The sequence below is a fragment of the Cynoglossus semilaevis genome, chromosome 13, assembly GCF_000523025.1.
Source record: "Cynoglossus semilaevis isolate Cse_v1.0 chromosome 13, Cse_v1.0, whole genome shotgun sequence".
NCBI lineage: Eukaryota > Metazoa > Chordata > Actinopteri > Pleuronectiformes > Cynoglossidae > Cynoglossus > Cynoglossus semilaevis.
This window is the reverse complement of record NC_024319.1, coordinates 8,346,946-8,374,829: the sequence shown is the minus strand read 5'-3', so window position 1 is coordinate 8,374,829 and position 27,884 is coordinate 8,346,946. Positions and strand designations below refer to the sequence as shown.

At 40.2% G+C, this 27,884-nt stretch overlaps 5 protein-coding genes and 1 long non-coding RNA gene across 7 annotated transcripts; 1 reads left to right on the top strand and 5 right to left on the bottom strand.

Moving 5' to 3' along the window:
* The first annotated feature begins 3,709 nt into the window (after window positions 1-3,709).
* LOC103388387 (hairy/enhancer-of-split related with YRPW motif protein 1-like) lies at window positions 3,710-6,335 on the top strand. Its single transcript, XM_008323340.3, has 5 exons — window positions 3,710-4,056; window positions 4,372-4,444; window positions 4,546-4,629; window positions 4,999-5,080; window positions 5,190-6,335. The coding sequence occupies exons 1-5, from the start codon at window positions 3,734-3,736 to the stop codon at window positions 5,813-5,815; spliced, it is 1,188 nt and encodes a 395-aa protein (XP_008321562.2). The 5' UTR covers window positions 3,710-3,733; the 3' UTR covers window positions 5,816-6,335.
* On the bottom strand, window positions 3,873-9,532 carry LOC103388388 (uncharacterized). Its single transcript, XR_522509.3, has 4 exons — window positions 7,759-9,532; window positions 6,487-6,634; window positions 4,835-4,895; window positions 3,873-4,009 (listed from the first exon to the last, which is right to left on the bottom strand). It is a non-coding gene; the product is annotated as an uncharacterized LOC103388388 (long non-coding RNA).
* Window positions 9,533-9,956: 424 nt separating this feature from the next.
* stmn2a (stathmin 2a) lies at window positions 9,957-12,817 on the bottom strand. The gene is made up of 5 exons (XM_008323339.3): window positions 12,679-12,817; window positions 11,042-11,137; window positions 10,742-10,914; window positions 10,472-10,663; window positions 9,957-10,356 (listed from the first exon to the last, which is right to left on the bottom strand). Exons 1-5 carry the CDS (start codon window positions 12,695-12,697, stop codon window positions 10,297-10,299), a joined length of 540 nt encoding a protein of 179 aa, XP_008321561.1. The 5' UTR covers window positions 12,698-12,817; the 3' UTR covers window positions 9,957-10,296.
* A 275-nt stretch (window positions 12,818-13,092) lies between these two features.
* upp1 (uridine phosphorylase 1) lies at window positions 13,093-18,009 on the bottom strand. Of its 2 annotated transcripts, XM_008323335.3 has the most exons (8): window positions 17,854-18,009; window positions 17,549-17,599; window positions 16,480-16,591; window positions 16,229-16,387; window positions 15,973-16,087; window positions 14,390-14,599; window positions 14,157-14,303; window positions 13,093-14,065 (listed from the first exon to the last, which is right to left on the bottom strand). In XM_008323335.3, exons 2-8 carry the CDS (start codon window positions 17,587-17,589, stop codon window positions 13,914-13,916), a joined length of 936 nt encoding a protein of 311 aa, XP_008321557.1. In that variant the 5' UTR covers window positions 17,590-17,599; window positions 17,854-18,009; the 3' UTR covers window positions 13,093-13,913. The 2 variants fall into 2 exon arrangements, with proteins under 2 accessions (XP_008321557.1, XP_016893270.1); XM_017037781.2 differs by lacking the exons at window positions 16,229-16,387; window positions 16,480-16,591 and having other exon boundaries at window positions 17,854-17,974.
* A 1,988-nt stretch (window positions 18,010-19,997) lies between these two features.
* gra (granulito) lies at window positions 19,998-22,559 on the bottom strand. Its single transcript, XM_025061718.1, has 6 exons — window positions 22,075-22,559; window positions 21,929-21,987; window positions 21,763-21,820; window positions 21,496-21,602; window positions 21,128-21,186; window positions 19,998-20,347 (listed from the first exon to the last, which is right to left on the bottom strand). The coding sequence occupies exons 1-6, from the start codon at window positions 22,202-22,204 to the stop codon at window positions 20,335-20,337; spliced, it is 426 nt and encodes a 141-aa protein (XP_024917486.1). The 5' UTR covers window positions 22,205-22,559; the 3' UTR covers window positions 19,998-20,334.
* Window positions 22,560-23,827: 1,268 nt separating this feature from the next.
* On the bottom strand, window positions 23,828-27,824 carry rbm12bb (RNA binding motif protein 12Bb). Its single transcript, XM_008323338.3, has 2 exons — window positions 27,680-27,824; window positions 23,828-26,200 (listed from the first exon to the last, which is right to left on the bottom strand). Exon 2 carries the CDS (start codon window positions 26,179-26,181, stop codon window positions 24,229-24,231), a length of 1,953 nt encoding a protein of 650 aa, XP_008321560.1. The 5' UTR covers window positions 26,182-26,200; window positions 27,680-27,824; the 3' UTR covers window positions 23,828-24,228.
* Window positions 27,825-27,884: the final 60 nt, after the last annotated feature.

Genomic DNA, 27,884 nt, shown 5'->3' with positions numbered 1-27,884 from the left:
CCCCCTAGATTCCCCCTGCCTCCCTATAGACGCAACCCCTTCAATACCCACACACACACAAATGCAAACACCAGTGAAGCAGTTGTTGAACGGCAGGTATAAGATGTCAGGATGGTGTGCACACAGGATGCAGGCACGGCTCCGAGCGTCGTTCCTGCCGACAGCCCCAACGGTTGACATAGTAAATCAATCCTGATGGGAGGGTGGGCAGGGCGGAGGTTGGGGAGGGGCAGGGGCCCAACGGGACTGAGCCGGCCTCTGTCAGACACACTCAGCCACTCAGCCAGCCGGAGAGAGACTGTCGACGGGTGGGAGAACACTCGCCGGGAAACGCTCACACGGAGATTGAGTTACCACGGAATTAGATCAGGGCTGTGGGAAACAGCACCTCCTAAACACACTTGCACACTCTTGCTCACACACACATAAACACACGCAGACACACCAGCACACACTCAGGCCGCACTCTTGCACACAAAGAGTCACCAAGGGAAACCTGAGGGAAGATTGAGGAAGGCAGCTGGGCACACGCCAGTTTCAAACAAATGCTTGCTTATACCTCTTAGCTCGCTGGCACAGCCCTGGTGGTAGTTACTTCAAACTGGTGCCAGGGTCAACAGGCAGTTTGGCATATTGTCGACGCTATTAAACGTAAGGCTGAAGAGGAATGCTGCAATCACTGACGATCCAACGAAGTAACGATCCTTCTTGCAGAGAGTATGAAAATGTTACAGAAACTCACAATGAACTCAACTGGTGTGGGGTCGAAAAAACACGGCGATGCTACAGGTGACAAGCCAAGGTCTTTTAGGACAGAATAAAATTACCCATAATGAACCAATGGAATGCCAGCACTAATGTTAAAGACCTTGACAGTCAGGTGTGAGAAGTGTGAATTGTGCCTGTCTAATGGGGACCACATGAACCCGCCTGTCCTGTGAAACCCGGTGGCTCTGTAGGGTCCTATTACCATAATGGTATTATAAACAATACCAAAGTGATCCCAAATATACTCAGGCTGTCATTCAGCTGAGAGTCATGGAAAGGCCATGTTCGCTTCAATCCGTGGCAAGGAGAAAGAGGAGGGATTGGACCTGATCCAGTCGGGATCTGCATTTAAATCTGCTCCAATTTGCTGGATTTGGAGAGAAAAACAGCCACTTCAGTAATACGGTCCAGATAGGGAGTATGCATGCCTGCGCTGTCTGTCAGCACTGGATTATGCACATGTTGAGGCCCATAAATCTGTCCAGTAGCAGTGCAGAAATGCATGAAATGGGTTAAGGTATAGGGATGACTTTTTTTTTAGTGAAAGTGTGTGTAGACTGGGAGGAGTGTGTGTGTGTGTGTGTGTGTGTTGCACTTCATTCACACTCACTGCATCAACAGACTGGCTGGAGCTTGCACATTGTATCTGTCACCACTGAAGCCTCTCTGACGTTCTGGGAACAGCATGTTGGCCCACAGTTGCTCCCTGGAATCAAACTCTCATCCACACTTGTCTAGCTCCTGACTCACACAGTTAACAACTGACCTGATGGACAGAGCAGAGAAACAGCTGCCTCTCTACACGCCACTGGAATGAAAGTTCCTCACCGGAGGTGGGAGGGGTCGTGTTCCCTCTGATGGCCTTAACAGACGCACAGATCACTGCGTGAATTAAAACTGGCAAAATGCAGAGCAACACGCACAGATCACTGCGTGAATTAAAACACTAAAAACTGGCAAAATGCAGAGTAAAGTGTAAGAAATTGCAGCAATATTTTCATGACAAAAAACATGGTTGAATACTGCATAGCATACAGTATACTTGAAGTTCTCCAGTGTCTCGTCTTGTTGTAAGTGATTCAATTACAAAAATAAAAATAATAATATTTTACAAAAATGAGAATTACGCAACCCTCTGCAGTAACCCCATGTGCCCACAAGGGTCACTTTTTGTTGAAGACACTTGAGTTCATGTTTAACAAAATCAATCAATGAAACTAAATTAAATTTTATTGTCATTTTATTAATAAATTTGATAATAAATCAGATACTGACATATTATATTTTAGTATAAATTACTTTTAGAAAGTGTGTCAGTTGTTTTTCTATTTAATTACAACAACAAAAATATAAATAGTTTTACTAGCATTTTACATTAATATGACAAAAGTTTATTTAAATATTTGCTATTAGCCAATAAAAACAGGGTTCTAGCCTAATTGCTGGACCTGATGTGCTCCAGGTGAGAGCTCTCCTGTAATAACGCACAAATGACCAATAATAAAACTAATTATTATTATTATTTTATTATTATTGTGTTGACATGCTATAGACACACGTGTGAACATCACCTCTCTCTCCCACTCTCTCTTTCTCTCTACAGGAAAAGCCTGACAGGATCAGTTACACAGTGCAACATAAACATTGATGGCTACCCCGTTTTATGTTTGCCCTTGGACCCCTGCACATTAGTGGGGTCAGAATTATCACACCTTCTGCAGACCACCCTGTTTCCCTGAGACCTTTATGTTTCCCTGCTTATTCAGTGCCAGAATTTTTATTTTTAACATCTTATGAGCAACACTTTCAACTTACCCGGGGTTCTCAATCACTGGTCTGTGGCCCCTGGTGGTCCATGAAGACATAACGTTATGGGTGGGTTTGTTGTCACAAGGCACAGGAAAGTGTAAGTGCAAGAAAGGACACAAAACCAGTCTTCACACTAACCGCCGTGGACACCATGTTCTATAAAACCTGATGTTTGAGCATTTTTATTCAAGTGTCTCTCCCTCTTTTTTCCATCTCCACAGATTGATTAATAATTCCCTGGGAAGTTCTCCCTGTACCAATGAGTTGGCAGCAGGGATTGTTTCCTAGGAGAGTCTGGCAACACTGACTGCCTAAAGCTAGGCCTCAGAGCTGATCACTGCTGTTTTGGAACCACACAGCTGACGACAGACAATGAACAACACACTCTGCTAATAGGCCGTGTGTCTTCCACAACACCACAGAAGAAGAAGGCTCCTGCTATAATGCGCTTCAGACTGGGTCTCAGCAGGGGAAGCAGGGACTTAAAGCCATAAGTCTGCCATCCAGTCCCCGACAGCATGTGAGAAAAGGCCTGCCTTCACTTAATGCTTTCAAGAGGGTGTCGCTGCCCGAGTCTGTAACTTGTTTCTAAATCACTTCTTAATGATATTTGTTTAAATTCTCCTCACGCCTGGACAGCCATTGAGGAATATATCTGTGGAGGTTGAAAAAAAAGAAAAACAAACCTGGTGATTAAGAAGTCTGGGAGACGTTTAAGGAGCAGGAAACACTGGGACTGATGCAATCTGAGCAACCCACGCCTGCTGGTCTGCTTTCTCAAAGATCAGCAACTTAAAAAAAAACAATGGGTTAAAACTGTGACAACCACAATCTCAACCACCTGGACTTTGCAGCAACAATTAATTATCTTAATGAGTTCATGTTTAACAAACAGAAAAAGCAGGACGTGAAGTCAGTGAACGACTTTTCTTTGTTCCTTCACCATCTGAATGTTATCAGATGAGAAATATGAGATTATCACATTTCAGAAAGACTCTTATAGGAAAAGGGTTTGAATTGCATTTACATTGAATTGCCAATATTAACCACTAATACAGGTCAGAGTTTTGTTTTTATCCCCAGTCCCTGACTGGGAATTTTAAAGATAAAAAGTAAAAATACTTTTCTGTGTTTAAACATTCCATTCATTCTTAAAATGGCAAATATCTTCCTCAGAGCTCCTGTTATTAGTATTTTATTAATTCTCAAAACACAACTCTTTCAAACGCCAGCTGGAGTACAGCACGATGACGTATTTCTCAGGCACCGCCCACTTCCATGTTGTGAATCCGCCCCTTGCGAGCGCTGTGAAAATAATCCCAGCAGCGGTCGATGTGACACAGTCTGCCGTCTGTGTGTCAGAGCATCAGTGTCTGGTCTCATCAGCAGCAGAATGAAGCGCAGTCACAACTACAGCTCCTCCGACAGCGACCTGGACGACAGCGTGGAGGTGGAGAAGGACAGTGGTGACGAAAATGGGTGAGACTGTCGTAAACAACACTAGTATTTTTCTTTGGAGTCGCATGAACAAGCCTGTTTTTTTTTCTATTCTATGACGTATTAACGTCACAAATTGATTGCGAAAGTTTGACTTGTTAACAACGCGAAGTTGTGTCTTTAAAAAAAAATTGTTTACCAGATACTTTTGCAAAACTAGTGACTGCTCTGCATGGGATTTCTTGTGTATTGCTGACTGTGTAAAGTCTTAGACTATAATCTGCATAACTGAGTCTGTAATAAGTTTTAAAAAAAACTCTTAAATCTAAAAAAAAGTGTTAATTTTGCATCTTTCAGACCAATGGATTCACACTGCTCCACGTCACCTTCCACCACCACCCAAGTTCAAGCCAGAAAGAGGCGCAGAGGAGTGAGTGTCACTTTAAACACATGTCATTTATTTTCTCTTTGATCTGGTTTAAATTTTCATTTTAAATGTTTGGTTTCTTCTTCCTTTTTTTTCACCAACAGATTATAGAAAAACGTAGACGCGACCGGATCAACAACAGCCTCTCAGAGCTCAGGAGACTAGTGCCCAGTGCCTTTGAAAAACAGGTACACCAGTTTATGGTATAGTCTAGTCTTTGGTTTACTTTTAGGTATAGGTTTTAAAATCAGAAAAAAATTGCTCTAACAAAGATATAATAACCATCTTGTCTAAGCTGTTCGAGACACCTGAGTCATGTCTCAACATGCTTCAGTTGTCAAAAGAAGTCAGTTACTGAAATCATAACATTTGTCTTAGAATTTTTTGACATACCTTCATCTATAGTGGCTGGTCTCTGCTGCATATCTACATCAGTTCGGGCGGTTCTGGGTCCCTAAAAAATGTTAAAAATCACTAATTTAAACTTATTAGTGATTGCAGACATTTTTATTAAAAGTTCATTTAAAAAACCCAAACATTTTTCTTCTACTTTTAAGGGATCGGCTAAACTGGAAAAGGCAGAAATTTTACAAATGACCGTGGACCATTTAAAGATGCTTCATGCTTCTGGTGGTAAAGGTAAATCAGTCATGATTTTAATGTTCGATCTATGAAATATTTTCCCCTTAATTAAACACATACTACTGCAGTCCATCACAGTACACCACTCTGTGTTACCCCCTGAAAGGTTACTTTGAAGCACATGCCCTCGCTAAGGATTATCGCAGCCTGGGCTTCAGAGAATGTCTGGCAGAGACGGCGCGTTACCTGAGCATCATGGAGGGTCGGGACAGTACGGACCCCCTCCGTGTTCGTTTGGTGTCCCACCTCAGCAACTGTGCCTCCCAGAGAGAGGTGCACTCTGGACTAGACCACATTGCCTGGGGGTCTTCCTACAGAGGTGCCCCTGCTCATCTACCCCACCCTCTGCTTCTGCATCACCCCCAAGGCAGGACACCTGCATCCAGGAGAAGCAGCAGCCCACCATCCTCCTCTTCTTCCTCCTCCTCCTCTCCCCCCTCCTCTACATCTCCTTCATCCTCCACTGAGGCATCTGGGACATCCAGACCAAGCGTCCTGCCCCCCACAGAGTCCCTCAGGGTGTCTCCCAACAGCTCGTTGCCCCTCAGTTTGCCCGTGCCAACGTCCAAGCTTTCACCCCCACTCCTCTCATCCCTCTCCTCACTTTCAGCCTTCCCCCTCTCCTTTGGTACTTTCCCTCTGGTCTCCACGTCTGCCCTCAACACTGTGAGCTCCTCCTCCACCGTGTCGAAGCCCTACAGGCCCTGGGGCACAGAGATAGGGGCATTCTGAAGCTGACATCAGCACTGGAGGCAACACCTGAGCTGTGTCCACCACAAGAGACTTTAGTAGGACAACCTGCCTCATCTGTTGTCCTCACAGTAGAACCCACGGGAACGGAGAAATTCAATGTTTGTTTCATTACATATAAAGAATCACATCTAAACGACTTCATTTCTGATCGTCGTGTCCCTTGATGGTAAAACAAATTCCTAATGATGTTTTGTTGTTAGTTTGATAGGGTTTAGCTACACACTGTATCCAAATTAAGGACTGATGTGATGATGTGTTAAATTTGCAAAATTGTCAATGCAAAATGGTAAAGCCCACATTTTTGTACATCAGAAAGTTTAACTTCTACATCTGCTGAGCACAGACGTCTGTATCTGAGAGTTTGTAGATTGACTCTGGAGGTGTGAAGACAATGACTGTACCTGCCACTCTTGACCCACTAACTACCTGAGAATGGAACATTTTTCCTCCTTGTATCTATTTTTTAATGTTTTGGACCAATAAATGGAGTTTAAACATATCTCTCCAGAAACTTTCTGCATCTTTCCTGACAGGCTTCTCAAAGTTCCACCAGGAGTCTCCCTGACCTACAAAAGATTAATAGCCTTTCCACAATCAGGCAGGTGCATTTTGATCTCTTCACAGTGAGTCATAGGTTAACACAGTCTTACTTATTAACTGAAAGGTAATTCCTTTACTGTGTTCCAGATAAGGAACTGAATCCGAGAGTATTGTTGCCCTTATGAATACCCAGGAAATAATTAAGAGCCAGAGGAAATCCTTTACAATGTTGCCCTGACCTCACCAGGCTGGGCCACTCTGAAACACAGACAATAGTGTGAACAGGATGGGAACACAAGAGGAGGGAAAATAAACCACAAACATCTGAACTAGTAAATCACAGCGCAGCTCTCAGACATTAGTCTTATTTCAGTTCAAACTATCGTAGAGTGAAAATTCAATGTCTGTGACACAACTTGGTTTTGTAAAAACTAAAATTATATTTATATATATATATTTTTATATATATATATATATATATATATATATATATATATATAAACACTGTGTATATGTACATATTTGTAAAAGAACACATATTAAACTTACACATATATTTTATATGACTTGGGTCTATGACTATTCTAATGACCAGACTAAGCTAATCTACCAACATTGGAAACGTTTTTTTGTTTTTTTTTTACTCATATAAACTGAATATGTTGTAATTAATATATACATTATATGTTGGGTTGCTGTTTAAATGCATAGCTGAATGGCACAATACGATTAATTTCTTTAAGTATTAGTCACTACTACATACATAAATCAGGGATCATTAAAGCGGTGCCTGAGGGCAACTGGTAGAACCCATGAACTGTCTAAACTGCCCGTGGGGTATGTTCTAAAAAATAAAAATAGTCAAAAAGAGGGTCTAAAATTGGTTTTGAATTGCTCGTGATCTATCAGCACTCCCTTTTAGATAATTTGGTATTACTGGGCACCTCTGGTCTAGTCAATTAAAGATTGGTACGAACTCACTCTACTTTAGTAGTCAACTTGTTTGTTTGTCTGTTTTTTCGTGAACTGTTTAAAAAAGTCCGGCACAGTTGGCATACATATATGCTCTTATCAAAGCTGCCGATGGAAAGCATGAGAAAACTAACAGTATAAAGTCAAGTAGTGTGGTCTTATTTCCATAACTGTTTAGCAAAACGGTGAACAATATGGTTGGCAAACTAACATTAAGGCTTTATCGCCACCTACCGGACTACAGTGTGTACATAGGTGTAACCGCTGTGCCACAAATGAAACAAACGAAAAAGCCCGTAATTTATTTATTATACATTTATTTGTAATACACATTCATTTTCCTGTGATTATCAATCTCAACTAAAGTGTTTAAGTCACAGTCCGCGTTATTTTAAAAACGTATTACTTACAATCATCAGTCTCCTGCGCCAGCCCTCCCTTTAGCTTAGCTTCTTAGTTGCTTCTTCTTGGTTCTTCTTGATTCCAACATCACCCGACATCCTTTTCGGTGCTGCCACCTAGGGAGTCTCTTTTCCACTCGTAAACATATACATCCAGAGAGACGCTGACGATTAAAAAGAAGATGGGACTATAGTTATAGTAGAGGACTATATTACCAAGCAATTCTGTGTCCCTATCAAAACAAGTCCATGTTTTGGGCAGGGGTATTTGACGTAACGGATAAGCGGATGAAAATGGATGGATGGATGTTTCCTGCGTTATGTAGCGCTGAGTCTGTCAAATTATGTTGATATTAAAGGATCGATAATATGAATATCGTCCTCTTATAACTGATACAGCGTGTGTATTTTAACCGTTAATACATTTATTTTATGCCAGATTGTTAACTATACAATTTATTACATTACATTACATCAGCATTTGTTATGAGATTATGAGATTTTCTTATTTATCAACAGCTCCCGTTCAGCGCAGGGAGCTCAAAGGAATGCGTGGCTGCCATCTGCTGGAAGAATATTGCATAACATATCCAATCTACCTTACGTTGAAAACCTGATATTGAGCTTTTAATAAAACGAATGGACTTTGTGTCTTTAATAATGTTTAAATAATTATGATTGGTTTTTATCATTATTTTTCAAAACAATATTTGGCAAAAGAAAATTACAGATGGGATGAAAAGTGAGTTCAAGAATGTCGTAGATAACTGATTCCTTTATTTGGCAGTTTACAGTTCCCCTCCTCTTTTTAGCACAGAAAAGTATCAGATGGTGCATGCCATGTTCACACAACCCCAAACCTTTATTCAGCAAAGCTTTCACAGAGAAATATACGAAGGAGAAACACAAGCAGCAGAGGATGCAGGCAGATAACAGTAGTAGTGTATTTTTCTTTTAAAAAGAGACTAGTTAAGTGTGCTGAATGTGAAGCACCCTGCATCCATTCAATCTAACCGCTTAAAGAGAGCAGATGCTAATGATGCCAAATGGTAAATTCGCATTCACATACACCCACACAGACAACCAGACACTATGTTCTTACTATCAATATCAAGGTTGGAGCACATTCCACGTCCAAGCCACTAGGCATACATAGTACCAGAATGGTGCCGTAACATTCAAGAGCTTTATCTCAGGAGAGAGTGTGTACTTAAGCAGAGCCTGTGATTTGGCTGAAGGTGGATTTATTAAGAAACAGCGTTGTTAGGATGAGAGGGAATTTGGAGGCATTTAAAGAGCTGCTCCCACTGGGCAAAGACATTCTCAATAACCCCTCGCATCCAAGCTCATTCCAGAGTAAATGGATACGGTACCAATCTGTGAGTTTGGCATATTGGTAAGTTCCAAGCGTGCGTGCTGAGAATGAGAAGTGCGTGAGGAGGATACAGCTGGGACTACAGTGATATCTTGAAGATGTGGTGTGTTAGTGTGAGGTACGCCAACTGTCGTTGGTCACAAAAACACAAAGACGCCATCATGGCTATCATCATCATCATTATCCTCACGGTGACATTTTCCGGACACAACTGCAAATGTCAACAACACCAAGGGGTTTGACGAGAAAATTAATTCTAGAATTTCAAATCCTAAGAACTGAATCAAGAATGACGAACAAAGGAGCTTCACTACAATCAAAGACAGATCAAAAGACAGATCAATAGATAGATCAATAGATCAATAGATAAATAGATCAATAGATAGATCGATGATAGATAGATAGAAAGATAGATAGATAGAAAGATAGATAGAGAGATAGATAGATAGATAGAAAGATAGATAGATAGAAAGATAGATAGATAGATAGAAAGATAGATAGATAGAAAGATAGATAGAGAGATAGATAGATAGATAGAAAGATAGATAGATAGAAAGATAGATAGATAGAAAGATAGATAGATAGATAGAAAGATAGATAGATAGAAAGATAGATAGATAGAAAGATAGATAGAGAGATAGATAGATAGATAGAAAGATAGATAGATAGAAAGATAGATAGATAGAAAGATAGATAGAGAGATAGATAGATAGATAGAAAGATAGATAGAGAGATAGATAGATAGATAGAAAGATAGATAGATAGAAAGATAGATAGATAGATAGAAAGATAGATAGAGAGATAGATAGATAGATAGAAAGATAGATAGATAGAAAGATAGATAGATAGAAAGATAGATAGAGAGATAGATAGATAGATAGAAAGATAGATAGAGAGATAGATAGATAGATAGATTCAAATTATATCTACAGAACAAAAGCCACATTCTTGTATTTTATCTAAAATCAATAAATCCATCACATTCTCTGATAATACTGACAGCAGTGAGCACTGGTGGTGTGTTGTGATGCAGCAGTGAGGTCCTCGAACCTCACGCTCTCCAGGGTTGGGTGTCTGTCGTGTGGCGGGTGAAGGCAGGAGCAAGGAAGAAGAGGGGCAGGACATGATGGAGTGACACAGATGGACCATGGGAGTCGGGACCTGTCTGCAGCCTATGCTGTCAGCTCTTCCCTCAGTTCTTTGTTCCTGCGCACCAGAGCTGCGTGTCTCTCCTGAGAACCACAACAAGGCCAGATTACTTAGTCATCAGGACCGCGCCCAGTCTACTAATGACACGTTGCACTATTGTCCTTAAATTTGCAAAAGCATGTGATTTCAAATCTTTACCTTCTCCTGTAGACGCTCGATCATGGCTGCCATCAGGGCTTCACGATTCTCCTTGATCTGGCCCATCTTCATCTGGAGCTTCTCCTCGGCCATCTTGCTGAAGTTGCTGTTTTCCTCCATGGCCTTTAGCAGCACATCCCTCTCGTGCTCTCGCTTCTCTGCCAAAGCCCTCAGCACCTGGGCTTCTTGGTACTAAAAATGCACAGACAGGTTTTAATGTTCAAGTACTTTTCTTATTCCCAAAAAAAAAAATCCAAACAGATGACTCACCCTCCTTCGCTCATCAGCTGCCTCCAGTTTTTTCTTAATCTCCTCCAAAGAGATGTCTCTCTTGGGAGGTGTGGGGAGGTTGTGGGCTACATCTGACACTGGTGACTGAGGCTTGAGAATGACCTCAAAGGCCTGGCCCGAGGCGCGCTTGTTTATGGGTTTCACCTCCAAGTCTGTAAAATAGATGATTGACCAGATGAGCAGAATCGATGATAGATCACAGAGAAGTCAGTCCAGTTACATGTTGTTATTGGCTCTGTGTTCATTATGGGACATTTTGCCTTTAGCTGTGATCCATACCTTCAAACTCATTCATGAGCTTGTTGCGCGTCTCCGGGTAAAAGCAAGAACAGATGAGGGAGAGGACGGACAACTCCTTCATCTTCTCTTTGTAGGCTGGGGAAACATTAAGGTGTGTTACTTTACCATGTGATAACTGGTACTGTAGTATTTCTTTGTACATACATCAGAAATTCACACAGGAAGTGGATCAGGCGACTGCTGCGTTCACGACAGAAAGGACAGAAGTCCAAAAAAGTGCTGTGTTGCTAAATAATTAATGGCTGCTGTGTGGGGGAGGGGGTGAGGGATGGGTTAAAAACTGAGATCAAAGAAGAATTACTGCGACTTCAGTGAATGTTGTGCCGTCCATTTGCAATCTCCATAAAATGAGTAGGAGTGAGAGGAGATGTGCGTCCAGTTAGATGGTTTCCTGTTGACTCAGCTCTTTGCTGTGTGTTGTGGACACATAAATTACAAAGCACTTAGATTTGCCTATGGTAATGCAGGCTCGGACCACTGCGTGTCTCAGGTGTAGTTGATAACTGCAGCTTTCCTCCACCTTCTCAGTCCGGTTTCTTGGACGACTGTCCAGCCCTTTGCTGCAAAGGCCAGTGTATGAAGCGGCCCCCGTGCTGCAGGGCTGGCCTGCCTCCCACCCTGCCCTGAACCCTGTCTGCTCCACCACATGATGAAGCCACTCTCTCCAAATGACAATGATTATTTAATAGGCATGCAGCCACTGAGACAAATGTCAAAGCAAATAGTCTAAAAGCGTGGCCTACAATAACAATGGTGTGTTGCGTGTTTGAACGACAAACGCAGGGAAACGTCAGATTACAATCTGACGGTGTAAAACGTCGATCTTGGTTTTAGAATAAATAAATAAATAATATTGTGAAGACACGCTTTTGTTGTTGTAATCTTTACAAAATGAATGGCAGCCACAGCTGTGAAACAGACGCTACGACAAAAAATGACGAATTCATTACCAATAAATCGATATCAAATTCAGAGTAAAATTAATTATTGTGATCTAACATTATAGTGTTATCTTGGAGGTTTTATTTCATCGGAATCTGCGGACGATTGAAGCCCCCTCAGCCCGGCTGTCGGCTGAATGCTCGGCAGCCCAACATCTTGGGTGGGGTCCGTCTGCATTATGCTGCATGTTGGGGCCGCTGTGTAGCACTGACAGCAGGTGCGGCGTTGTAAATAAAACACCAGCCTGTATCGTTATTCATTATTTGGCGCTGGTTATATGAATTCAATTGAATAAACGTGTGTTAATGAAGTATCATTTAAATAAAGGAGACTTTTCAGGAGCACTAACTTCGATAGCCCCCACATCCACGTATATAACCCGACTCCACTGAGCTCAAACAATAGGCCCATGATCGATGGGGGAAAAGTACAGGAAAAAAAATACTCCAATACTCAATATTACAAAAAACAATTCTCCCCGGAGCCTACGCAGGGGCACGACCCCCAGCTGATGAACAGTATGGGGCAAATACTGGGTACAAATGCACCCCTCCCTACCTCCATCATTTCATCCATCCATCCATCTACCTTTTCTATACATCCACTCATCTTTCCCGCATCCATCCATCCATACATCACATTTCCACAGACGGTGCGTGGACTGTGCATCTTACCGGTTGCTGTTTTGGCCATGGCTGATGTATTTGTCCGCAGGGTCTGCTGGAGCTCTGTTCAGGTGAACCGTGAAGCTGCTTAAGGCACTGAGTCAGCGAGCAGACCGGCGTAGGATCGGGTGGCAGCAGACGATGGGGTGTGGACGCGCACGGGAGCGCGCAGCCAGACCCTCCCCTGTCTTCTGACGCAGACGGCGACAGACAGTGTCACTGATCAATACGGGTGTGCGAGTATGTATTTAATTTATTAAATAAATTAATGTAATGTATTATTTGTCTACTTTAAACATAAGACACAAATATATGGTATATAATTCTTTTTATTATATCAATATGTCTTACCTCCCCGTCTATGTCCAGGGGATGAGGGGAGGAGAACCAGATTGAAGATAAGAGAGCACAGACAACGTCTTATTTGATATGTAAAACAGTGCTTTTAATACGAAAGTATAATGAAATAATCAGCTGAGCAAACGCAATGAGCCGGTCTCAATCAAAACACAAAATAAATGATCGGGATAAACAAGGAGCAATCAAAAGGAATACTGACACGCTGAGATAACAAGCTGCAACTACTACTACATTATTATTATGGCACACAAAGAGGCAGGGAGGCCCTGAAGGCACGCCGGTGTTCTCCTTATATCCCTGACTAGAACACATCAGGCAGATGCTGCTCACCTGAAACTGAAGAGGAAGAGAGCGAAACACCGAAGGCAAACACAGATACACACAGCCACTAGTGCCGTAACAATAAACATTTGAACACACACAGCAGCGGTGTCAAACTCACTGTCACTGAGGGGGCACGTCAAAAAAACAGTTCCCCTTGAAGGGCCGGCTGTAAATGGAAGTCTGTGTAGATTTAACTGCGCCATAACATATTAATAAATGTTCCTGCAAGTGATCATCTTCATCTATTCAGGTTACAAAGATTGTACGCTGCTGCGTGTGATCAAATCATTTTTTTTAGGTTAAAAAAACTCTGTAGCATGGACCTGAGTGAGTTAGTGGCCACATTTGGTCCACAGGCCTTGAGTTTGACACATGTGGCATATAGTGCAATACATGGCAGTTTTTCATTTCAATGTAATCATTGACAGCGGGAAGAAAACAGGTGCGAGGAATCAGTCGGATACTTTGGTCAATGCAGTGAAATATAAGAATAAAATGATTAGCAAAAATAATGTGCACTTCCAAGCAAGCAATTCAGTACCATTAAGTACTGAATGAAATTACCCTTGCACTGCTTTGGCCTTCAGCTGCTTTTTGATGTAGTGTCCAACCAGTATCTGAGGAGATTGTTGGAACTTCTGAAGAACCTCGTGAGAAGATGTCACCTGATCACCCTTCAGTCGATCCAGCAGGGTCACACAAACCACAGCAGCTTTTCAAAAACAAGAAAATAACATTTGCAGCTGAGAAAGGTGCAAGAATGAAAAGTTTAAAGAGTTCATACATTCATGATTAATTCTCACCACGCAAGCCACTCAGATTGCACATGGCAGCTACGGCTGTTGCCTCCATTTCAATATTGCAGACTCCTGCTTCTTTGGCTTTGTGGAGATACTCCTGTTTGTCCTTTTCCGTGTAGGAGCAGAACGCTCCATCCAAACGAGCTTGACCTGGGTAATTGAGTTGATGCAGGGAATAAAAAGTTACATCCTTGATCTGCATTGATCTATAAGAGTGTAAAGAGCAGAGCTTGTACCTTCATAGAAATCCATTGTGCAGATGGTGTTGCCAGTCACAGTTTGAAACTGGTTCAGCTCTTTGCTGCACTGCAACAGCTCCTCGGCCAGACCTTGGTCCAGCTCAGTGCTGCGCTCCACAGTCTTTCCCAGAATGATCTGTTCCATCTTAGGCTGGAATTTTCCATCCAAAGCCTGTTTAGTAATTACCACTGTACCTGGTTCAACTCCTAAAAAAAAACACAATGTATGTGCCTTCATTCACTTTTTGTGACATATATATATTTATATTTAGATAGAGCATGTGTGTGTATTTATATATGTATATGAGACCATATAAACACGATAATTAAACAGTTATAAAAGAAAAAGAGCGCCCTCTGTTGGACAAAGTAGGAATATCAGACTCCTTTCTGTTCGTACTTCGCACGGGGAGCACTAAACTAGCGTGTCTCATATGCGCACAAACTGCGCAAATTAACCGTATTTTTCGGTCCATAAGGCGCACCGCATTATAAGGCGCAATATCAATGAACGGGAATATTTTCATATATAATGCGCACAAGGTTATGCGGCGCATTAAGCGAAACAAAACAGTCTGCGAAACAACGTCAATACCCGAGTCAGTCTCGTTGGTGATAATTAGTTGTTCTGTGATGATTCCGGCCTTCGTGAAAGCTCGGACGACATTTCAGACTGATACCTTAGCCCAGGCATCCACGGTCCATTGGCAGACAGTGGCGTAACTGTTCCGGCGTTGCCTCACTGTCTTGGTGAATGTGTTCGCCTTCAGTCATCCAATGCTCACACGCATCTCGCAATTTAACTTTGAACGCCCTGTTAGCACCGATATTTAGCGGTTGGAATTCTGTGGTCAATCCACCCGTAATGATGGCAAGCCCCGAATTAGTTTGCTTCACTTGGGTTTTGACAATATCAGCGCCCATGGAGTCGCAGTTCAATAGGGACGGAGATTTATGAAAGGTAGTGACCAAAATTGGACACTGGAGGGCGCTGATGTTCGCCCCTCCAGCATCGCACCTGCACCGCACCATACATCGAGAATTCAAAATCACAACTCAGAGTCTCCGGGTTTGGGGAGGAACGACGCGACGTTGCGCACATTTGGGTTACACAACTATACTGTAACAATTGTTGTTGAGCATTTTCTAATTGCGATAACAGATTTAAACGTCATTGTTGGCTCCCAGTGCGCTTCAGTTGTGTGCCATCGTCTGTCATACGCTGTGTGGTTTGGCTTAACAAAATCGGTTGGAGCTCAGTAAGCACAACCAAGAGTAATACATAAGGCACACCGGGTTATAAAGCGCACTGTTTTATTTTTTTAAGTCATGCACTTTATTTTAATGTGAACATTATGTACATTTTATTTATTTTCTAGTTCAGTTCTGCGTTACATGACAATAAGGTATTGATATAGATGCAGATGTTGATAAATATATATCACACTAAGTTAGACATTATGATATTCCGGACCTTTGCTTCAAGTCATTTTCTCTAACTGGACCTCTTTTAATTTTAGTTGAATAGCCCTGCCGTATTATATTAAAATTGTTACAAAAGGCACATAAAAAAGACATACCAAGTCCACCTGATGTCCCGATGCGTATTATTGTAACATCTGTGCAGCCTGCATGATGAAGGAGTTTTATTACTTCATGCAACATAATGGCAATAGATGGAACACCCATCCCATGCTGGAAAACAAAACAACAAAAGTCATTCTCAGGTTATGAAATTAAAACTTGCATTTTGTTACATGCTTGATCATGCAGTAAAATTGACTTTAGTTTGACAAATGAAACAAATATGATTCCACGACTTTAAGGCTTACATACACTGATAGAAACCACTGGGCCAACTTTGTACATGGCAAAGCGGTCCGTTCCTTCACAGATGTTTGGGTACTCTGATTTGGGGTCTTCCATCCCGAGTACAACAGCAATGTACTCAATGAATTCTTTCATTCTAGTGGGACTGCCTCCAGTACACACAAACTAGGAGGGGAGCAACACCATGAATAAATTCACAAATAACGATTATATTGGAAATCTTTTTTTTTTTTTTTAAAGAATAACGCAATAATTACTTTGACATCCCCAAACATGGCTGGGAGGTCATGAGTTCCTGTCCCAAGATTAAGGTGGTACAGGATGTCTTCTTTCATGGCAGCCACGTGTGGGTTTTTGACATACTCTGGACTGAACAGATAAGAGTTTGCATATGAAACCTCATGCGATATGTACTATATTACTGACAGTAGTACTAGATATCACCATAACCAGATACTGCTTACGTCAGCATACTGTATGAGAGTATGCACAAGCATCAGTGACACTCATTAGAGAACTTTAAGAAGAGGTGAACTTAAGAAAAATGTCAAATGGTGACCTTTTGACTGATTTTTTAATACAAACAAATTCATTTTTTAATTGAGATCCTAAGTTATAACAACCACAATATAAGACACTGTAGCATTTGTCTCTAAAACAATTTCAAATAAACAAACCAAAAGCACATAGGGAACGACGTTGGTTATTTAAATTCTCCGCTTCAGGTATACGCATGTGTGAACCACTAGATGGCAGTAATGTATATAACTTAAGAAATAACTTTCAGCAGAACTCATTGCCTTAAATTGTAAATATACAAACACGACATTTATCGTAGCATAAAACACACGTTTAAAATATTTAAATAATATAATTTATATAGTAAGGTGTTATTCAAGTTTTGTCGGAAGTTTGCTCCGTACATGACAACATTGTCTTCATTTGTAATGTTGTACATGGTTTCTTAAAATCTTATTTTCTTTTTAAAAGATCATCTTTGTACCTCCACTCTTGCTAACAGTGAAGTAAAGCGTTCTTCACAAACCCAGGGACCAGACAGGGACCGGGACAATTAAACACATTAACGATTTTCTTTTTCTTTTTTTTTTTGTCCTTATTTCTGTCTGCGTTTTATTTCATAAACCCTTTTTGGATTATATAGTTTATTTTAAAAGTCCAATCTTGGTGGATTTTATTCCCGTATGGAATGACCATAGACCAAGTGTTGAAGACGTTTTCAGCTAACGTTTTGAAAAATCTTAAGACCAAGAAGAATTCGGTTGGTTTGAATGTTGTGTGTGTGTTGGTGGGGGGTGAACGTCTTACCTTCCGCGCGGGTCATTTCGCTTTTGTTCACTTTTCTCCATGTCCCTGAAACTACACAACAAAAAAACACCAACACTCAATGAAACGAATATTAAAATGCCATATAAAGCAGCAGCAATTTAGGCGAAGCATTGACTTGTGTGTTCAAATGTTTCTTTTATTTCAAACGCATCTTTTTCAAACTGGTGCCCGCGCCCATATTATTCGGAAATCAGCGAAAAAAACTTTTAATCTCTCACTGTTGGAACAAATGCAGAAGCAAAAAGAAGAGATATGAGACACGACATAATAAAACAGACATTTACCTTTCAACTTCTGCCTTTGAAATGCCTTCTATTTGGCGTCCTGCAATTTGTAAAGCAAAACTTCAATCCCTCCTATTATGGCGTAGTTGACGCCACGTTGCAAACGTGATGGCAAAACCGAAACTAAAATAACTATATAAAAAAAAAACCATAAAAACACCAGTCGAGCAGCCATTGGCGAAATAAAACCCCGTTATTTCGACATTCACTGAGCTCGACACAGGAAATGATTTACAACTATTTATAAATGATTTACCCTTTGACTGTTTGATGATGAAGAAATTAATTTTTAATGCAACATTGCTGACATCAGCTAAGGGTGTTGGTAACATTTAAAGCTAAACCTTTCCTTACACACAACTTGTTAGAAAGTGCGACCAGTAGCACTTTAGCACGCTCTGAAATAAAATACATAACCTTGTATTACATTGGCAGTATTTGTACTGCTTATTTGTATTTGTTTATCTGTGGCACCGGGGAAACAGTGAACCTGACTGACTGTAGATAAACTGTAGAGAAATCCTAAAGCCAATCTTGCAATAACGTCGTAAATGATTATATTAGGGATATAGAGGCCTGAGACATTACAGTGAGTCCAGCCAGCACGTAGCCCACGAACCTGAAAAAAAAAACATTTATAGACAGTTATGTAATCAAGTATTGCGAAATAACATCTTACTTTGAAAAGGAGTTTTAAGTTTCACACGAACAACCTGATGTTAAAACAAACTCAAAACGCTCATCCAGCCTTTTTGGAAGCTAAAAATCCATCAACACTTAAAATTATTAGCGTTATAGTTGTGCATACTATTCTTGGCAATTGTTGTGTATTTCTGTATTATTAACTTCACCATTAGGAATATCTAATAGAACACAACTTTCCCTAGTGCTGCATAAATATTTAGAGACGTGTGTCATTACCATCTGGATTGTAACCGACTGCAGACCCAGAGGATGTGGTGTCGCAGAATTATGGACTTAAAAAAGATGGGACAAAACGTTTGAGTAAACGGTGTAAACAAAAAGACTTTGATAAATACGTAAAGTAAATAATTGACGTGAAGCTCAAGTTTATTCAGTTGTATTCCTTTTTTTAAATTTATTTTTCACTCTTCATCACTTGACACAAAAGAGGCTTTTTTCAGTGCAACTTCAGTGTGGTGCAGTTTTTTTTGGTAATTGCCTAACACACCCACCCAGGGCTGGGGTTTGAACTGGCAGCCCAGTCACACTGATACTTGATGGAACTATTGCTGGGTGTTAGAATCTCAGTGAACTTTTGTTTGTTCCTCCCATAAAGACAGAAAAGCTGAAGTGACATGTCACACAACTTTCTACAGCCAAACAGGGCGTGTCCTGCTGGTAACACCAAATGTTTTCCACCCTTTTGATTTAGAAAAAATAAAAAATTCAAATGTAGCAATTTTTATATTTGCTCAACATGTGGAGTTACCACACTCTTCTTTTTTCTGTGTCCTCTAGTTCCCAATTTATCACATTTGTTCCCGTTTCTCTGGAATTCTTAGCAGTTCACAATGTGTTCTTCTGAAGGCAGAAACTGTCAATAAATCAAAAAATCATGGGCGAGGGCTGATTATTTAAAAATAAATCAGATTAGTCAGATTAGCTCTTCATCGAGCTGTTTAAACAGTGTATAAACAACGGTCACTGGCACATGTATTGGGGACTTCAGCCCGCTTGTCTTCGGGGTAACGTGAGCAGGGGCGATGCTGGGGATTTTTGGCCCCAAGATACAGATGGGGTTTGGAAAACAGTTGTCTTTCATCTCATCATATGTTTTGGTCCAAATTTGTATTAGGCCACTGTAAATGACTGATGACTCTCTTGATTTAAAAAATAAATCAGGTCCAACTGAAAGCATAATTGCATGGCCCTGCTGTGATTAAACCAACTGCAAAACAGTGACACCTGTTGGAGGAGTATGTGAGACGTTTGTAAGAGAGAGGGGAATCTGTGCACACTATAACCATCACATGCTAAAAGTGGCTAAATGTTCACACAAAAAGCTAACTAATTCTGTTACAAGGTTGTAACACACTCACCTAGAACTCTGGGCATTTACCGAAACATTTTGATACACATTTTAATCAAAATTATTTGTACAGGACAAAGAGAATGCTGAGTCAAACTGTAACATGTTTATTAAAACATGCAAACGTGAATTGGGGTCAATAAGTGGACATTTGCAGTTTGACCACGGTTTACATTCTTCATCAGCCATTTATGTCTTCTTTGATTACATACATTCTTCATCACAAACTTGGCAGAAGAAGGAACCACAAATGAAATACTCCAGAAAATAAAGTGTTAATCAGTATAAGCCTCACTTCAAACAGTCTTAGTGTTGGTATTACAAACATGCAAAAAAAAGTCACACATTGAAGAAAAAGAAAGCACCATTGAAAAACATAGAACGTCTTATATTAGCATTTAGCATTCATGCAAATTGTTTAAGGTGAGTCAAACTGCTGCCCTAAAACAGCAAACCAGAGAAGATGGGTTAGTTTGGATTCTGTTTTGTTTTTTTTAAGAAAAATTAAAAGGATGAATATCACAGTCAAAGTCATTACAGCACAAACGGTAAATCATAAAAGAAATACTGTGTGCAATGAAGTGAGTTTTATATCAGTGACAAGTAGGAATGAGATTGTAATATCTGGAAGGATCGTTATCGGTTTTTCCTCTATAATAAAAACTTGCTAAGGCAATGCCTGGGTTTAGCCAAATGACGTGTGCCCTAAAAATAGTTTTGAGATAAACGGCGGTATATTAAAGTGAAAGTCACTAGACAGCAGCATTGCAGCTCATTTTATTAATCTGGTTTAATAATCAGGGGATTGTATGCAGAATATAAGCAACACCATAAAGTTGTTTGTAGAGATAAATAATTAAATCTTAGCAAGCCTATATCAGTATCGGTTAATATCAGAATCGGAAACTAAGTGTTTGGAAAATATCAGCATATTGGGAAGTCAGCAAAAAGTTAATATCATACAACCTTAGTGACAAGGATTCATTTACAATTTAGTTTATTTTTCTTAGATTTGTCATATTTGAGTATGTTAATTTGCCTTAATTAATAATGATAAATTATGATAACCCACAGCTGTGATTAATCTTATTAAATATTTTAATCGATGGAAAGGAAATTCTCTAAATTTTGGAAACTATATGAATTTATTATTGAATGAGTTGGGGGGGTTTGTAGGACACAGGAGTGTGGCAGCTTTGACAGGTCTGAAACCAAACTCACGTTCTCCATTCATCACCATTCCACTTTGTTTCTCGACACATTAGGTTCCCGTGCTCTCTCTGTGCAGATGAAACCAGAATCAGAGTTCTTTCATGTTGTTGCAACAATAGAACAATGTGTAACAAAATGTAGAAGCAGAAGACAATACGAAAAGAATATACAAGAAGATAAATGTACCATCAATACGTCAGCCATGAATATTTGCCATGTTAAAAGTGTTAATTAAAGAATCGTTACGGTGATTAGCCAGTGATGTACTCACAGTGAGCATCGATGATAAACATGATTGATTAGTGATATAAGAAAATAAACCAAAAAGTGCAGTTAAATGTCAGAATTCAGTGATGTGTCTGCACTGAATAACTCACTGCCTGGGGTAAGACAATAGGATGCTCTGGTAAGAATTCTGGTCTCTTCCTGGACTGAGGACAAGTCGCCAGGGAAACTAGAAAATCTCTAGAGTAGGATATTCGCCCTACAAGTAAAAGAGATAACATTTAGTATGCATATAGGTCACAATGTGGCTTCAAAAATAATAACAGAAAAAGATTACAGATAACTGTTTTATTTTAATTGAATATCCTGTTTGAAAACTCTTGAACATCAGTGTATCAGTGAAAAAACATCCATCTCACCTTTTTTCTCTTTGTGGAGGTTGAAAATCTTGATCAACTGCTCAAATCCAATAGTTGTCTGTCACACACATTTAGGTGTAGTTGGGGGTGGGGGGGGGGATGTCAATTCATTTGACTTGAGTAAAGGATTTGCTCCAACCCTTGGGGCTTCACTGGTTCTTCCTACCTGTGAGATCAGTTGATCCTCCACTGCTTGTGCACATGTTGCTGCATTTGTTTTGGGTTCTAAAGAAATTGCCAATAGAGCGCAAGAGCATGAAAACAAGTTTCCATCCAATCTACCAGTGGCTTCGTCTACTTCAGACAACGCACCTGTCTCAAAATGAGGAACGCGGCGCAGAGGGCGTGCGGGTTCCAGGTGTTTTTGGAGGACTCTTCTTCTTGAGACTTCCATTTTGGGATATTTTAATACCTGAAAAACTTTGCTAAGTACAGAAATCATAACATTATATAGTCATATTATTTATAAAGTCAGATAAAAACCTTCACCTCTTTTTGAGTGATCAAAAATTAAACTTACCTCAAAAATTATGTTTGCAGCAGAAAAAGTGAAAATGTCAAAGAAATCCTTCTCACAGAAAAATGGGCATGATCATTAATTGACTAAATATATTACATTTGAATAGATAAAGTTACATATTTAATTTATTAGGGTCAGTAGGCTTTATGTCTAGTTTATAAAATAAACAAACCAAAAAGCAAATATGAGTTACGTCTATAGAGAGCCAGAGTACTGACCTCTTTTTGGGAGGTACAGATACGAAATAGTCTTACAACAACAGACATGATTGTAAATTGAGGTACAGATACGAAATAGTCTTACAACGACAGACATGATTGTAAATTGTATTAACAGGTCATTGTATGCTGCGTATTTTATTTCACATTCTTTATCCGAACTCTTTGACTTGCCATCCTATTTAGAAACCGACAATGGACTTAGAAAACAGCTTTATTTCAGTTGTACACAAGTCTGCCTTAATGAGCATTAACAGCTAATGCGGGCGTTCATAACCCCAACCTAACCTTAACCCTCGTACCTCAGTTTGAAAACTTAAACAACTAATTCGACAAGTTCCACTTGAAACGTGCTCTGACATGACATTTTTTATTTTCCGAAAGTTTTAGACGTTTTATTTTCAGTCAAATCCACACGGGTCTTCAGTAGTAGCGTTGATTAACAGACCTGAATCAGCACATGCTCATTGATGGCAAATGCAACGCCACGCTGATGTAAGGTTGGAGTTAATTCGCCATCACTCTTTACAACTTGTTTAAAAAGTTGGACTTGACGACAGTTAGAAAGCTGCTTACTATAACCCCATCTTAAGAAACGCGTATTTTACGGATGGTTACCTGCAGATTAACAAACGTCCAGCAGTTTCTGCTCCTGCTCACCGGCCGCTGTCAAAATGCACAAAAGTGGGTCTAGCGCCTGACTTCCGGTGTTCCACTTTCAAAATAAGATAATTTAGTTTTAACATTCTTCGTGAAAACGTCAAATTCAGATCAATGATATAATAGCTCAAAGTATCAAAAAACAAAACAATAAATTATTGAAGGAAAGTATCACTTCATACATGGTATGTCAAAGGGATATAATACAAAAGAAATCTTGACACACCATCTATTTAAGGGAAGGTGGATTTTTTTTCAATAGATTAATTGCTTCTTTGCCTTATCTAAGGCCCAAGATCAAGTTCCTTTCACATATTTTAGTTATTTTGGGGAAAAGAAAAATGTAAGCAATTTCAGTTTAAATTCAGGATGTTTTTACTTATTCTTTCACTTTTTTATTAAGGGATAAGAGACATGGTCACAACAATATACTGCTAAAACTTTTCAAAACTATTGAGGACTCATTAGAAATGTCTTGATATTTTATTTTGATATTTTGCCTTGATAAATGTATTTTCTTAACATTTTGAACTTCTTTGACACACCTGCAAATAAAAAATTACATTGGTTTTCTAGTTCAAGTAACCTACAAACTACATTCAAATTATATTTACCTTCAAAGTATTGGTTATCTGTAAGTGACCTAAATAACAGACAAACAAACTGATCTGAGAACACTTAACATTTTATATTTTATTTACAGATTTCAACAGGCATGATTTTTTTCAACTTTGTTGAAAAAAACGTGTTAAGTTTATTTTCACAATGTTTTCCTCAAAACACTCGCACACGCATGCAAAGACACACACACTTCTGTTTCAAAACGATTTCCTTAAAATTGTTGAATGAAAAAAAAATAAAACAAAAACAAGATGAAAATTACAAGAAAACAATATGTAGTCTCACAATCACATCAAACTGCAAACTAAATGTACCATGGTGAATGCCTTGCCATTTCATAACAGAGAGAAGGTAAAGACTCGTCTTACTTGTTGTAAGTGTGTGTTGTTACACACCAATAACCAAAGTTTTTCCCGCTCGTGACCACAGAACAAATCCCTGTTGCTTTCAAATGAACACCAGCCTTATTTTTCTTGGACCAATTGGTCTTCCACTCAGTTCTGCTGCTGCTATGATAGCCTCTGAACGAGACTCAAACACTACAGTTGCGGTGCCTGTAGGTTTTCCGCCCTGGTCAAACTGCAGTGATACAGATCCAGGGATAACGCGATAGCCGTGGCAAAAGTCGTAAATTTCTTCACTTCTTATTTGGAAAGGCAAATTAACTAACCTTACACAAGTGGGACCATCACAAGGCTGTGCTGGGGGGCCAAAATCACCATGAACACTATTTCCCCTTTCCCATGGATCCTTGAGGCCCTCCGGATCCCAGCCTCTATTACCCAGATTCTGTACACTCTGCATTGATGCGCCGCCATCTCGATACATTCTAAAGTCGTGGTACTCAGATTCAGCAGAGTGATAAGAAGGCACACAGTGTCTCCCCTCATGGGACATCTTTATGTCAGGGTACTCTGGATCATCGGAGCGATGGGATGCCACGCTGGTTCTATTTGAGTACCGTTCTTCTCTCGATAATGGTTCTTGAAACATTGGTATGTCAACACCCAATTGCCTCATCTGGGATTGTGTAATGCCTTTCAGTATGACTTCTGACCCAAGAAACCGTTGGCCATTAAGAGACAGTGCCCTTGTCGCCTCTGCCTCAGATCTGAAAAGAACTAAAACCTTTCCCACTCCAGCACCATTATGATCAAGCAGTAAGTAGACTTTATCCTCTGTGATATTGAACCCATGAAAAAAGTCCATGATCTCAACTTTCCTCACATCAAATGGTAAGTTTCGCACAAAAAGACACAATTTTTCGGAGTCGTAACTATCAGGGGAGTGAGATGAGGACCTCTCCTGAGATAGTTGAGAGTTTCCAGGAGTTTGGGAATCAATGTAGTGGGACTGAAGAAGGGCCATCATTTTCTCTCTTGATATGGGGCGAATATGGACCTGTCGATTGAAAAAGAGTACTTTTTCCTCAGCTAAGGCATCACAGTAGTCACGCTGATTCTTGAAAAGAACAAAAGCAGATCTTGTTCTTTTTCTCCTCTCGTCCAACAAATGCAGAATCTGATCATCCTCGAGGTTTGTGTGTCTAAAATATTGTTTAATGTCTTCTTTTTCCACAGCAAAAGAGAGATTGTCAATCAAAACACAATACTCATCACCAGGGGCAATAAGACTCTGATTTGGGGGAGACCGTGACCTTGCATGACTTTGTGGAACATTCCAAGTACGAATAGGTGATCTGTCTCTTTCAAAGCCGCTAGATGCGTTGACATCCATTGGAAATCTGCCACAAAGGCGAAACCAATTGTCCATTGATGTCGGTGAAAGCTCAATATACCTTGACCCAATGTATTCCTTGTCTCTTTTTAGGCCTTCCATTGCATCCTCACTTGTTGCAAATTTGACAAGACCTCTCCCATTGTTAAATCCCTTCTCATTCTTTAATAAAACTACTTCATCAATTAGTAAACCACCAAAGAAATCATGTATTTCTTTTTCGGTTACAGAAAAGGGCAATCCTTTAAGAAACAAACACATGTCATCCTTACGACCGTTGGGAGCCCTCTGGTGTTTGGGGGGAAACATCTGACCTGCTTTCCCCTCTCCACGACCCAGGGATCTTTCACCTCGTCTTTCATTGTCTTCATACTGCCTCCTTGGTTCAGGCTCCACCGTTTTCGTACTTCTTTCAAGAATGACCTGCATCTCAGCTTTACTACTGAGTAGCAGTTTAATAGCTGAGCCGTTGATGAGTTTTCCAGACCGTGTCATTGCTCGCCTTGCATCTTCATCACTAGCAAAAATGATAAAGGCTTCATCCAGCTCCCCACCAATTATATGTACCCCTCCATCTGGAATTTTCAGGCCCATGAAGAACTTGCGAATATCCTCAGTACCCGCTGTGACACTCAGTCCCTGTAAACGGATGACGACTGCCATGCTGACAATAAAACAGCACCTGCAGACAGAAGGGTATAGAATAGTATTATTGCCAACCATTCAGCTTTTTTCCCCCAGTCTCACCTTCCTGACATTCCAGGCGAACACCACTGAAGTAGCACAAAAATGTGAGAAAAACAACATAGGACACCAAGTGCAGTCTTTTTCAGCACTATCCAAAAAAGCCATCTGAAAACCAACTATAAAACTTAGACCATCGCCATCAAGCAACTCTGTATTACCATGGCTCAAAATCAGTGAAAAAGTCACAACAATAAACATCAATTCTGCCAATTCTGTCAACTTGGAGGAGATTTTTTTAACTACAACAGTAAGTGCTTATTACATTATTTCAGTTATAAATTGAGTTTGACAAAACTCACTGTCATCGAGGTTGTGTTCAAAACAGAAAGCTTACCAGCTTCTAGCAGCAGTTTTAACCTTAGTAAAACAACCATTGAGCTTTTTCCCCAAATCAATTACAGAAAATAATAAGCAAATGCAAATCGAAAACACTAATTTCCAAAACAAAACTGTATGACTTTGTTGATGTTGACCTTTTGCCACTTAATCACTGTGAACACTTAACCCATTACTTTTTAGCAATCTAATGTCAGTCTAAGGAAACCACCTTTACATATTAAAAAAGGCAAAGGGAAGTTTAGATGTCATCAAAAAGATGTAAATAAGTCACCAGAGGAAACAGCAATTAAAGAAGCCACAATTATTATACTCTCCACACCAGCAACAAACCCTTACACAAAGAGCTGTGAGTCAAAACGACAGAATCAGATTTTCCACTAATACCTTACAAGATTTAACTAGGAAATAAAAAAAAGGTGAATTCAGACCAAGTATGAATTGATAAAGCATTTACGCGATCCTTCCATGCAAGTTCCAGTCCAGGGGTTTCTGGTTCGAATCCCATTGCCTGTGTGAAGCAACCACAAAAACTCCTCTGCTGCCCCACACAGCAGAGTACAGCACACTGCTCCCGTTTTGTTTTTGAAATTTCGGCTTTGGTTGTATTTGCATGATTTAACCGCCCAACGTCTTTCCAAAAATGTCCATGTACGATGTATAAGTCAAACGAGAGTGAACGAGGATATTTCCCACCTCCATACCCATAAGCAGGTCCTAAATTTTGATACACATTTAAACCGTGGCTTCGCAGGGTAGCGTTATAGTTTCGGGGATGACTTCCTTGGATTTTTGATACCACGTTGAGCCTTCCATCACCGTCCAAAACAATTCCCAGTGTTGGTAGAAAATTACCAAAGGGTATGTGTACTGAAAGTTAGTGGCAGAAAAGCAAATTAATCTTGCGCAATGACCACAAAATATACAATTCAGAGAGGCTCACAAATTCACTTCATTGTCAACGTAGGCCCGTGTGTCCAGCGCTAGCTCATTATGCTAAACAACAAACCGAAGCAAAACCTTGTGTTCCTTACAAATAAAACTACACAACGAAGACGGACCCCATGATCAAACTTACACAAAGGACAACCACGGTCTCCCTTGCAACTATGAAAACTCTCGGGGAAACAGGTAATCTAAAATCAACGTCGAATCGTCTGGAAGCCTTCTCTCTCGCATCCAACAGCCACCGATGCTAATGCTAGCGCACGCCGTTGTTCTTCTTCGACAAAACATACTTTGGGATACTACCGCCACCACCTGGTGTATAGTGTGCAGTGCAT

Bases quoted from the DNA above. Each gene is read 5' to 3' on its own strand.
- stmn2a (XM_008323339.3), bottom strand. The intron at 10,664-10,741 runs GTGAGTCATCTG...GTGCATTTTTAG, and splicing joins CAGCTGATGAGCGAAGGAGG to TACCAAGAAGCCCAGGTGCT. The intron at 10,357-10,471 runs GTAAAGATTTGA...TGTGGTTCTCAG, and splicing joins TCGAGCGTCTACAGGAGAAG to GAGAGACACGCAGCTCTGGT.
- upp1 (XM_008323335.3), bottom strand. From the start codon at position 17,589: ATGGAGAAAAGTGAACAAAAGCGAAATGACCCGCGCGGAAG. The intron at 16,388-16,479 runs GTAATTATTGCG...CTCCCCTCCTAG, and splicing joins CCATGTTTGGGGATGTCAAA to TTTGTGTGTACTGGAGGCAG. The intron at 14,600-15,972 runs GTATGTCTTTTT...GTTTTTTTTTAG, and splicing joins CGGGACATCAGGTGGACTTG to GAGTTGAACCAGGTACAGTG.
- gra (XM_025061718.1), bottom strand. From the start codon at position 22,204: ATGATTTCTGTACTTAGCAAAGTTTTTCAGGTATTAAAATATCCCAAA. The intron at 21,988-22,074 runs GTGCGTTGTCTG...CAATTTCTTTAG, and splicing joins CGTTCCTCATTTTGAGACAG to AACCCAAAACAAATGCAGCA. The intron at 21,187-21,495 runs GTGAGTTATTCA...TCATCTGCACAG, and splicing joins CTATTGTCTTACCCCAGGCA to AGAGAGCACGGGAACCTAAT.
- rbm12bb (XM_008323338.3), bottom strand. From the start codon at position 26,181: ATGGCAGTCGTCATCCGTTTACAGGGACTGAGTGTCACAGCGGGTACT.
- LOC103388387 (XM_008323340.3), top strand. From the start codon at position 3,734: ATGGCAAATATCTTCCTCAGAGCTCCTGTTATTAGTATTTTATTAATT. The intron at 4,630-4,998 runs GTACACCAGTTT...TCTACTTTTAAG, and splicing joins CCAGTGCCTTTGAAAAACAG to GGATCGGCTAAACTGGAAAA. The intron at 5,081-5,189 runs GTAAATCAGTCA...ACCCCCTGAAAG, and splicing joins TCATGCTTCTGGTGGTAAAG to GTTACTTTGAAGCACATGCC.